At 35.6% G+C, this 13,066-nt stretch overlaps 1 protein-coding gene across 3 annotated transcripts in view; it reads left to right on the top strand.

Moving 5' to 3' along the window:
- The window catches only part of NDST3 (N-deacetylase and N-sulfotransferase 3), a 229,737-nt gene extending 218,398 nt beyond the window's left edge, over nt 1-11,339 (top strand). For 2 of the 3 annotated variants that reach the window (XM_024928682.4, XM_024928683.4), the window contains exons 13-14: nt 6,189-6,291; nt 8,285-11,339. In XM_024928682.4, coding sequence (XP_024784450.1) covers nt 6,189-6,291; nt 8,285-8,482 — 301 coding nt within the window. In that variant the 3' untranslated portion in view covers nt 8,483-11,339. Of the gene's footprint in view, nt 1-6,188; nt 6,292-8,279 lie in introns of all 3 variants that reach the window. The other variant, XM_057302151.2, reaches the window with a different exon arrangement.
- Nucleotides 11,340-13,066: the final 1,727 nt, after the last annotated feature.

A 13,066-nucleotide genomic window follows, 5' to 3' on the forward strand; every position in this document is an offset into this window, starting at 1 on the left:
TAATCCCAGCACTTTGGGAGGCCGAGGCAGGCAGATCACCCGAGGTCAGGAGTTCGAGACCAGCTTGGCCAACGTGGTGAAACCCCAGTTCTACTAAAAATACAAAAATTAGCTGGGCATGGTGGCGCAGGCTTTTAATCCCAGCTACTCCGGAGGCTGAGGCAGGAGAATTGCTTGAACCCAGGAGGTGGAGGTTGCAGTGAGCCAAGATCGCGCCACTGCAATCCAGCCTGGGCGACATGAGTGAAACTCTGTCTAAAAAAAGAAAGAAAGAAAGAAAGAAAGAAAGACTTTATCTGGAACTAGGGATGACAGCAGGGATTGACTGCAATGGGCTGCAAAAGTATGGGTTTTGGAAGGATAGTGGAAATGTTCTAAAACTGGATTGTGGTGATAATTGTACAACTATATAAACTTGCTAAATAGTGCTGAATTGTATATTTAACAATATGTAAATAATACCTAAAAAAAGTTGTTAAAATAAAATACATATCAGTAAAATGATTCCTTAAATCATAAACGTGTTTGCCAAAAGAGAACTGATTTTAAAAAACTGCAATGCCTATCCTATATTAGTAATATCTAAATGATGGTATTTTGATTTTGAAATTTACTGAATTGCTATTTTCAATTCAGTATTCACCCATAGAAATGGTTTTTCGATGTAAAGGCATTTCAGATATACTTTAGTCTTCTAAGTGTAATCTGAATGTTTTGTACAATTAACCTGCACGAGGGTAGAAATAAAGTCATGTTTTCATTAATATAAAAATGTCAGCCAGGCACTGTGGCTCACGCCTGTAATCCTAACACTTTAAGAGGCCGAGGAGGGTGGATCACCTGAGGTCAGGAGTTCGAGACCAGCCTAACCAATATGGTGGAACCCCATCTCTACTAAAAATACAAAAATTAGCCAGGCGTGGTGGCGCACACCTGTAACCCCAGCAACTCGGGAGGCTGAGGCAGGAGAATTGCTTGAATCCAGCAGGTTGAGGTTGCAGTGAGCCAAGATCACACCACTTCACTCCAGCCTGGGTGAAAGAGCAAAACTCCATCTCAAAAAAAAGAAAAAAAAAGTCACTGTTTAGAGGCTGAATCATTGGAGAATCTTGGTGCCCCTGCCCACAAGTCTTTTACAGTTATTTCTAAATATCCCAGATGATATTCCACACAAGCTTTAGAACCATTCTTACCCATTCTTGTTTTACTCTTTAAATCAACAAAATGCTATTGAATAATTATGTGCATGACTCTGGAGACACAATGATGAACAAAGTATCCCCACCTCCAGGTTAGGGTAGCCCTAGAAGCAGACACTAAACAATATATGAACACTTCCTCCAAAATGTTCACTGCCTGAAGGCCTTGAAAGGAGGGCCCCAGCCATGACAATGGTTGCCAGTGCTTACATAAAAAGATTGTTTCCTTGCTGTTCCACCAGACTTCAGAGAAACACTGCCGCTTTCTGAATAGATGTGGGGAGATTTTCTCCATCTTCTATTACACTTCTTCATTTGGGCTCTGAAATAGTATTACTTGTGTCCCAAACTCATAAGACCTTCAATGAACAGCAGTCCCTTCATCTATGATGGTTCTCTATGAAGGACCAGACCCAGTCCCTCAGGCCATTGGGTAAATAAACATGCTTTCCCTTCTAGCTTCTCCTTCTCATTTTCATCCTGACACACTTATACCATTGCCTATGAGGGTATGCACACAGATGCCTAGGCTAGGTGCCAGCTACACACACAGCTTTTCTCAGTGAAGCCCAGCATGACACCTGCTGCATAAGATCTAATTAATTAGCCAACATAAAAGAAAAACCTATTTTTCTTTTGATTCTTAATTTTAGCATGTGTGGAGTTCAGTGCTTCTTAGAAAAACTTTCTCTCAGAAGACTACTCATTTTAATACACAGCATATGTATGTTCCAGTTACGTTATCTACAGCAAGGTATATTAGCAAAAAGTAATAGCTGCTCTGGATTCTGAATTTTGATCACTTGAATACTTAAAATGAGTCAGAATTCAATTTTGGAAAATTGCTGATAGCAAAATGTTAATGAAAAATATTACATCAATCACAGACTTCCAGAAATGTTGTATTAAAGTTTCCCAAAGGCTTTCATGTACAGATTATTTAAATAATACAGTCTTTATTAATGATCTCTTTGTAATTCTGAATATAGCACTAATTTATTCAGTTGCCTTACCGATTCAAACAAGACCATAAACAGCATGAAAACATAAAATGTTGTGTCCTGATCTGACACAATTGCTTTAATAATGATGAGAAACAGGCTTTACATAAATGGAAAGTGATTATTCTCTCTAATACACAAAGTCATACAGAGGCAGAAATCTAGGTTTGTATTCTTTTCATAGGGCTAGAGTTATAAATTCTACAAGATTAACTACATATAGACTACAGCCCCACATACACACACACACACACACACACACATTAGATCACACTATCATTTTAAGTGCTTTGTTAATGTATAATTTACATACAATCACCCATTGTAATTGTGCAGTTCAATGAATACAAATGTATACAGTTGTATGTACCACCAGAATCAAGATATAGAACAAAAAGGTATAATCCAAAAAGTTTAATCATGCTCCGCTGTAGTCAACACTTTCTACTCAACTTGACCCCTAGGAATCATCAAGCTGCTTTCTTTCACTTAGCATAATGATTTTGAGTTTCCTCTATGTTGCTACATCTATCAGGAGTCAATTCTTTTTTATTGTTATATATTACTCCATTTTATGGATGTACCACAATTTGTTTATCCTTTCACCAGTTGATGGACATGAGTAATTTGTATTTTTTGGCTATCACGAACAAAGCTACTGTGAACAGTTGTGTGGACATACATTTGCATTGCATTCGAGTAAAAACCTAGAAATGGGGTTGGTGGGTCATATAGTAGTTATGTATTTTAATTTCTAAGAAACTTTACAAAGAGGCTGTAATATTTTTAATTTCTACCAACAATTCTATTTGTTCCATGTCTTTGCCAACACGGGATATTTTTAAAATCAGTCATTCTACTGAGTGTACAGTGCTATTTCATTTGTAATTTTAATTTGTATTTCCTTAATGATGAATGATGTTCAGCAAATTTTCATTTGTTCATTGACCATTCATATGTGTTCTTTGGTGAGGTGTCTGTTCCAATCTTTTTTTTTTTTTTGAGATGGAGTTTTGCTCTTGTTGCCCAGGCTGGAGTGCAATGGCACAAACTCGGCTCACCGCAACCTCTGCCCCCCAGGTTCAAGTGATTCGCCTGCCTCAGCCTCCTGAGTAGCTGGGATTACAGGCATGCAGCACCATGCCCGGCTAATTTTGTATCTTTAGTAGAGACAGGGTTTCTCCATGTTGGTCAGGCTGGTCTTGAACTCCCGACCTCAGCTGATCCGCCCACCTCAGCCTCCCGAAGTGCTGAGATTATAGGCGTCAGCCATTGCACCCAGCCTGTTCCAATCTTTTATGCAGTTTTTATTGATATTTTTATCTTTTATAGTGAGTTATATATTCCAAATACAAGTTCTGTATTAGATATTTTTTTTACAAATGTTTTCTCCCAGTCTGTGGTTTCCCTTTTCATTTTCTTGTGTCTTTATGAGAGCAAAATTTTACATTTTGATAAATCCAAAATTATCATTATTTTTCCCTTATGGTTCATCCTAAGAAATCTTTGCCTAACCCAAGGTTGCAAAATTTTCTGGTTTTTTTCCCTATGTTTTCTTTCAGAATTTTTATAATTTTAGCTATAAATTTTTTATTTATTTATTTATGTATTATTTTTATTTTATTTTATTTTTTTTGAGACGGAGTCTTGCTCTGTCACCCAGGCTGGAGTGCAGCAGCACAATCTCGGCTCACTGCAAGCTCCGCCTCCCGGGTTCACGCCATTCTCTTGCCTCAGCCTCCCAAGTAGCTGGGACTACAGGCGCCTGCCACCACGCCCGGCTAATTTTTTGTATTTTTAGTAGAGATGGGGTTTCACTGTGTTAGCCAGGATGGTCTTGATCTCCTGACCTCGTGATCCGCCTGCCTCGGCCTTATAATTTTAGCTATAAATTTTTAAGTTTTCAGCTTAAATTTTTATAGTTTAGGTTTAGCTCAATAATACATTTCAAGTTAATTTTTACATACAACATGAGGTAAGGGTCAATGTTCAGCTTTTTCATATAGATATCCAATTTTTCTTGTGAAATTTAAAGGACTAATCCTTTCCCATTGACTTACCTTGGCAGCCATTTTTTGAAAATCAGTTGACTGTAGATGTGTAGATTTATTTCTGAACTCTTCATTTTGTTCCATCGATCCATTGGTCCACTGATGCCAACACCATACAATCTTCATTACTGTAGAATTAGAGTAAATCTTGAAATTAAATAGTAGGAGATCTCCAACTTTGCTCTTTGTTTTCAAATTGTTTTAGCTTGTCTACTTCCTTTACATTTTTATATGTACTTCAGAATAATTTTCTGTTTCTACTTAAAATATAGTCCACTGGAGTTTTGATAGGAATCATACTGAATCTATAGATAAATTTGGAGAGACTTGGTATTTTAAAAGTATCTAGTCTTCTGATTTATGAGCATGGTATAGCTCCCTTTTTTTCTAAAACTTAACAAAGTTTTGTAGTTTTAAGTGTGCAGCCATTGCACATATTTTTTGTAAACTGTCACCCTAGATATTTCAGGTTTTCACATTATAATTTTAAGCAAAGTGTTAGAAGTAGCATTCCTAGAAGTAGAACAGATTAAAGGCAAAAGAAAAACGTTATCTGAAATAATTCTAATTGAGAAGAAAAATGGCAATATAATTATTGAATAACAAAAGCTATGTAAAGGAATTATCATTGCTATTACATTCACTTTTATATCTGAGCATACAAATTAGTGCTTTATTTACAGTGAATAATAATATAAAACCTACTTGGAGACCAGTAAAAAAGAAAAGGCCCTAAACCGAAAGTCAGCAGGCCTAGACTTGAGTCATGACTTGAATATTGAAGAAGTGTATAGTACAAGGTAAATAAACCTTGACAAACATTTTCTCCCTTCTCATTTTGTGTTCAACTAATACTTGGCAAATGTTTACAAGAGCCAAACAGTATGCTAAATGCTATAAAATGGGAAGAATCCTTCACAGCATATCCTTAAGTGTTAGAATGAAACCTCAAATGAGAAAGAGTTATATGAAATATTTTGGTAAGATAAAATGTATATTTTAATGTGCTATTATTATTTACTATAATTATGGCATAAAAAGTTCATTTAGGCTGGGCACAGTGGCTCACGCCTGTAATCCCAGCACTTTGGGAGGCTGAGACAGGCGGATCACCTGAGGTCAGGAGTTTGAGACCAGCCTGACTAACATGGAGAAACTCCGTCTCTACTAAAAATACAAAAATTAGCTGCGCATGATGGCACATGCCTGTAATTCTAGCTACTCGGGAAGCTGAGGGAGGAGAATCACTTGAACCCGGGAGGTGGAGGTTGCGGCGAGCCGAGATTGCGCCATTGCACTCCAGCCTGGGCAACAAGACCAAGACTCCTTCTCAAAAAAGAAAAAGAAAAAAGAAAAAAATTCATTTGTAGGTGCTATTACTTTAATACAGAGCTCATACCAAAAGAAGAAAGTAGCTCTGAAAAAAATTAAATGGATTATAGCTAGAGAATCCTAAAAGTAATCACTCCATGATACACTGAAACCTTTTCTCTTCTATTACCTTCTAGTTGTATGATACAAGTAGCATCTAAATCCATAGACATGGAAGAAGACTGACTTCTTTTTAAACCCTACAAAGAAAAAGAATGACTTGTTTTTAAACCCAAAAAAAAATTTGAATATTTATGCATTTTTTCCTTCCAGATGAAGGAAGTAGCCTTATTAATTTCTATTAATAGGAGATGTGCTGACAATTTTTCTGTTAGGAACCTGGCAAACTCACAAATATGACAGATGAACTCAGAATTTAGAAGTATGCCAAAAGACTTTATGCAAAGGAATATAGTAAAAAAGAATTCAGTTTCTCTGGTTATAGATTGTTATCCAAATAAAATATTTATGTATTGGTCACTATATCATATGTATTGGTCACCATATCATATAAATTGGTTGAAAAATGATTTTCTGGTTTTTCTGTGTGTATTTTTTTTTTTTAGGTTTGATTCTCATAAAGGTTTCTGGTGTCAGTTACTGGAAGAAGGTAAAACAAAATGCCTTGGAAAGAGCAAAGGAAGAAAATACCCTCCAATGGATTCTGATGTAAGCATAGAGCTTAAAAATACAAACTAAATCAGCAAAATGGTAACCAATAATATCATCTACTTTCTTAAAAAACTAGTTAAAGTCAAAATTCAGCCTTTCTAAAAACTAAAAGTGCCATTTCAATTTCAGTACAGGTAGGTTGCTTATTTTGATTTTACCCACAATATATTATTACCTGTCATGCAAGAATAAAGGAAAACAATAGAATTCAACATTCTGAATAAGAACAAAGAGATAATATCTTATTCCAAAAAGAATGATACCTGCACAAAAATTTTAGTATAAATGTTAACTGAAACCAAGACAGGAAATATATCCATTGGAAAGTGAAAATAGGACCAAGATTTCTATTTTTGGCCGAGTGTGGCGGCTCATGCCTGTAATCTCAGCACTTTGGAAGGCCGACGTGGGTGGATCACTTGAGGTCAGGAGTTCGAGACCAGCCTGGCCAACATGATAAAACCCCATCTCTACTAAAAATACAAAAAAAGATTAGCTGGGCATGGTGGCAGGCACCTGTAATCCCAACTACTCAGGAGGCTGAGGCAGGAGGATCGCTTGAACCTGGGAGGCGGAGGTCACAGTGAGCCCAGATTGCACCATTGCGCTCCAGCCTGGGCAGCAAGAGTGAAACTCCAACTCAAAAAAAAAAAAAATTCTATTTTTTTTCACTGCCTGAGTCATTCTGTTGTAGTAAGTGTGCCCTGGGCAGTAATGTAAGTTACTGATATAATATACTAAGTTTTGAGCTGTTAATATGCTAATAAAACGAAAGAAGCAATGTATTTCCCAACATCTAACATACTAGCAGATAATTTAGGCTTTGGGGAATGTAGACACACACTTTGCAGTATGTATTCAGCACTTCCTGTTTATTCTGTTCAGAATGGAGACATGGTGATCACTTAATGCTACAGTTTTCTCCATTTCTATACCCCACATTTTTACTTTAATGCTTACTTGACATATATTAAGATTTACTAATAATATTTTTATTTATTATTAGTCTAGTTAGTAGTTTCAATATAAGCATGCAAGTAGATTTTGATTTGTAAATTTTTTTTAGATCTCAGAAATTAAAATATGATTTGGGATTTTTCCCCCACAATTAATACATTACATTAACTGAGAACCCTAAGATGGTCTGAGGATCCTAAGGTGGGCTAAACTTATTAGAATACTTTAACAAAACCTTGAGGACTACTTTTTGTGCCTTGCCTGATAGATGCAGGGTCTGTCCTCAATAAACTCATAATTAAATCATATACGGAAGAGAGAGAGAGTTTCTGTTATTTTGATAAACAAACTGCATTTTCAGAACTCCAATTTTCTGTGGCTGATTAAAATATACCTTCAGAGCACTTTGAAAACAACCCTTCTTTTCCCAAAAGAAATTGACATACAATTTCTATAGTATTTCAAGAAAGTAATATAAAATATATCATATGCATTTATGTCAAAGCTATTTCCCTATAAATTTATTAAAGCTAAAATGTTTAAGAGACACTGCAGAATATCTTTCTTAGCATTTTGTTTTACTCTGGTCTAACACAGACCTTATTAAATTTGGAGGTAGAGAAAGATAAGAAAAACACAACTTTTCAGGATATCCTTTCTTCTCAACAAGGTTACTGAGTAATCCATATTGGGTTTATTTAAGGGAGTGGCTGATTTTGTGAAAATAATGTCCACAAAGCAGGTAAGAGTAAAGAGGTCTTCACAGAGGTAATGAAAATACAAATGTGTAGGAGGGATTAGAGTGGGCAGTACTGTCACCACACCTTTTGCCTCTTCCTAGTAAGAAAAATGCCAGTACCCAAGACTGTCAGTAAAATATCATAGCATGTGCTAAATAAATAGTCCATATGCTTAATACAAATTTTAATCCAGATCTGGTATACTTGGTACTTATTTCAACGTAGTCAAAGTGTATGAAATGTAATAAACAAAATAAAATGTACTTTTCTCTCCTCCTCTCCACTTAGAGCAGGACATTTCTGTCAAGCTACTATCGAGATCACAACGTGGAACTCTCAAAGCTGCTGCACAAACTGGGTCAGCCTCTGCCATCCTGGCTGAGACAGGAGCTGCAGAAAGTAAGATAGCACTGAGAGAAAACTTGAGACTTCATCATCCATGTAGAACACACCTTTTCCAAAGCTTCCAGAAGCTACCAAAAGGCAGTTGAAAAATATACCTCTTCAAATGAGAAAAAAGAACAGTTTCTTCCATGTGCTGGCATGTGGATGATTAGAAAAAAAGAAAAAGTATGTGTTACAAGCCTTGAGGCCTGTGGCCTTTCTCTTAACCCATATCTGAGCCTGTGGGATTATTGTAGACTACTGTGCACTCATGTGGAAGTCAATTGCAACCAACATAAATATCAAACACAAATGCAGAACTGTTCCATTTCATAGTAATATTTACACTTTTATATATCAACTAAGATTGTGTCTCTGTAGGTTTTTAGACCACTGTTTGCCTGTACGATGTTTTCTTATTATTTTATTCTATAAAGTGTCCTATGAAACAAGAAGCAAAATAAACATCACAATGTAGCATAAAATGTCAAAAGCATAACACCCATGAAAAATGCTTGCCAAAATTTAAATCCACTTAAGTATTTAGAAATAATTGTAAATTATAATTTGTGCTAGATCAGAGTGGAAAAGTTATATATGAGTGTTATCTGCACCAAAAAAAAATAAGTGCTATAGCAAAAGTGATTTTTTCATATACATAGTCTAGTGAATATATGTAAAAATTACTAACTCTTCCATCACAACGTAATTGTTATACTGAAATATATACTGTAAAGCTGTTGGATGGTAAATAGAAACACATCAAGTACACCAAAACAGTAAATAACAATGTAAAGTGTACTGACTGAATCCTCTAAAAGGGAGAAATTGTAGGGGTCTAAAAACATATCATCGAGAATTCTATGTCCACTTGCTGTAAGCTGTGAATCTATCCCAGTAGTCCTCACTAGTTCTACAGAAATGCATGCCTAGAGTCTGAGGTATGTGTCATCTCCAGAAACAGGTTGACTTTTAAATGTGAATAGCTATTTTTAATGCTCCCCAAAACAAAACCTATTAAACTAAAACTAAAAACAGTTTCCCTAGATGATGTGGTTAGGCTATTTACATTTAGGTTATTAAAAAATTGCATTTTCCCAGATAGTTCAAAATAAAATTATGTAATGTAGTAGAGATTTATAACAAAAAACAAATTAATATATTATTTGTAATCTAATGTTTGCAATGATACTTTTGATATAAGGCAAAGAAACATAAGCAGAGCAGAGGCCCATTTTTGAAAATATTTCACCCATCACTCTGGTGGAAGTAACAGATCATAGGTACAGTTAAGGATTAGCTACTAAATTAAATGCAGGAAGTACAAAGATGAGCAAGTCATGCTCTTGAAATATATTTACATTTCAATTGTAAATAATATATATGGTTAATAAAGTTTCCAAAAAAGAAAAGAATACATCATACTTATTTTCCTGTTAATATTTACTTAATTTTTTTTTTGAGAGGGGGACAGAGTCTCACTATGTCACCCAGGCTGGAGTGCAATGGTGTGATCTCAGCTCACTGCAACCTCCGCCTCCTGGGTTCAAGTGTTTCTCCTGCCTCAGCCTCCTGAGGAGCTGGGATTATAGCCATGCACCACCACGCCCGGGTAATTTTTGTATTTTTAGTAGTGACAGGGTTTCACCATGTTGGCTAGGCTAATCTTGAACTCCTGACCTCATGATCCACCCACCGCGGCCTCTCAAAGTGCTGAGATTACAAGCGTGAGCCACCATGCCCTGACTACTTAATTTTTAAATGTACTGTACATATACATAAAATTTAAGTAGCAAATTAATTCCCTGCTATGATTATAAGCCTTTATAAAATATTATCAAAGGTATGATTAGAAAAAAATGGGAGGAAAACCCATAGTAAAAATATTTTCATTGTCATTTTAATGGGTAAAACTATCAATTACTAATTAGAAAACAAATTGTGAGATCCACTTACTATAAATTTTTAACTGTACATTATAATTACTTTTTTAAAGTTTCATGTACCTAAAGCATATGCTAATTTTTAAATATACTATTAGCAGAAAAAATTGGAAAAATCACCAATTTTTAAGACTCTTGACTCTAAAAGCAAAATCAAAGTCATTTGGACAAATATGGGAAACACAGTCTTCATGCTTACTGCTGTCTCTTTTATAGCAGCAGATGCCAGACATGCTAGGAAAATTACTATAGTCTTCCATCTCCACCAACTTAAGAAAACTGGCTTAGGAAGGTTAAACATAATGAGAATAGGCCTCAGCAGTTATATACAGTGTCATGTTTTCATTTGGCAACAACATTTATTCTAATAAAAAAAGAAGAGAAAAACTGATACATTTATGCTTTAATGGTAAGATGTACATTTGAACTGCTAAGCAAAGCTGCTAATGGCATATTTTGTTTAGGTAAATCGAGTTGACTGAACACCTCATCCTTTTAAGTAGATGTCAAAAACATACTCCGTGTTTGTATAAAGACAGGAGAAAAAGGAAGAGATCTTACCAAAATTTATTCATTCACAAGTACATGTATTACGCTAGCTAGAGCAGCAAACCTGTGAAAGGATTTTTGACCACTCAATGTGTCTTGAAGACAGCATCAAATTCTAGAGGACATGCATACTTTCCACATTATATACTCCAACTGGTTAATATGCTAATCTGAAAGTAACATAAATACATATGAGAGAATAATGAGAGATAATCTGATTTAAAACTAGCTTTGTATAGAATTCCCTTTTTCATTGTTTAAAATATGAAACTTCCTCAGGAAGAAATGAAATGGTTATTTCAATGTTTATAGCTGTAATATTCTTGTCATTCACATTGAATGAAAATTACTGGAAACATTTTTTTCTCTGAGTTTTTTAAAATAAAAAACCTGGATATAATTCTGATAGTAGCATGGTACCTCATATGTACAACAATAAACTGATAGGAAAATGAAGAGTTTGGACCTGGTGATTTTAGGTAATCAGTAGGTATTTTATTGTTTTGGCCTGGGGGTGAGTGGGAGGTGGTTACGGAACATAGATACTACTAACATAATTCAAAATGAAGAGATAGAAAATTTTCAAGTAGGATATATATCTATCCTATATTTATAAAACCTTTCACAGATCCTTCTCCTCCTAAATTTATATGTTACTTGTAGTGAATTTTTTTTTAGTTCTAATAAATATAATGCAGTTTCTAGGTCATTTATGGGACCCTAGAATAAGAGAATAAGAGAATCACACAGCTGTTACTAAATGGACTTCAGAACAGGAATGATTATAGCATTTCTTACCCCCAGTATTCTGTTCTGCTCCATACCAATGAGCCCATTTCTTTCCTCAGAGTTTAAAAGGTGTTCATCTCTCTTTTCTAAAAATCTGGCAAAACAATCTCTGCAAAAAAAGGAGGGAGGGGGGATTCGGGGAGTTTAAATTTAGCCATTTATCTTCATTCTCCACAAATTTTCTTTTCTCTCTTCCAATCCCTTTCTTTTCTAGACATCAGCTTTTCACATGTTGCAACCCACCCTATCTCGGGGCACCAGCTGAATACCCCACAGGCTTGCCTCCCACAGACACAGCTCACTGATTGAGCTGGGACATCTCATCTCATCTTCTGCCTTCAGACTGTGATTTACAGCATTGGCTTCCCTGTTCCTCAGGCTTTCAGTCTCAGATTGGATTACACCGTTAACCACCCAGTCTCCAACTTGCACAGCAGATTATGAGACTTCTCAGCCTTATTAATTCGGCTTTTTTGGAGAACTCTAAGACACACAGTTTCACTTAGATTCCATCTCCCCAAAAATCTGCAATCTACTTTGAGTAGGCCTTTCACCAATGGCCAAGGATACCTAACAAAATTTGAGGGCCACTTCTCCCCAAACCAGTGCTGCTACCAGTTCTTGCCATTTATTGTCCCTAATTTGTTATCTATAAAAGTTCTCTATATACTCAGTGCTCTTAATAAATGTTACAGCGTAAAATTTATTCATTTATTTGTTAGTACTGAAACTAATAAATAAGTTGAACCTCCTTCCATTAATCCTGTAACTATCCTCATCTTTAAGTATCTATCACTTCTCAGTCTATTTCCAAAAGTTATAAATACAAAAATTAATAAATCACTAAAGTTGGAATTAGTTATATGCTCACCATTTCCTCTGGAGCATCTCTTAGAGAAAGAGGAATCAGTATCAGTAAGTTAAAAAAGACATTCACTTGCCAGAGTCAAGTCAAGTATCTCTTTTACTATACTATAGTCAGAGCTCTCCAGAGAAATAGAACTAGGGGCAGATACATATACATATATATATATACATATAAGCACATATATACACACATATAAGCATATATATATATATATATACACACACACACACATACATACGTATATAAAGACTCATTATAAGGTATTGGCTTAAATGATTTTAGAGGATGCAAAGGCCCATGATCTGTCATCTGCAAGCTGGAGACCCAGGAAAGTCAGAGGTGTAGTTCAAAAGCTTAAGGGCCAGAGAGCCAATAATGCTGCAGTCTGGGTTTGAAGGCCTAAAAACCAGGAGCACTGAGGACAGAAGAAGTTCAATGTTCAGCTCAAGCGGCCAGGCAGTTAACTGGACCTTCCTCCACCTTCTCATTCTATTCATGCCCTTAATGGATCGCATGATGCCCAACAACACTGGGGAGGGTAA

Source organism: Pan paniscus, chromosome 3, assembly GCF_029289425.2.
Source record: "Pan paniscus chromosome 3, NHGRI_mPanPan1-v2.0_pri, whole genome shotgun sequence".
NCBI lineage: Eukaryota > Metazoa > Chordata > Mammalia > Primates > Hominidae > Pan > Pan paniscus.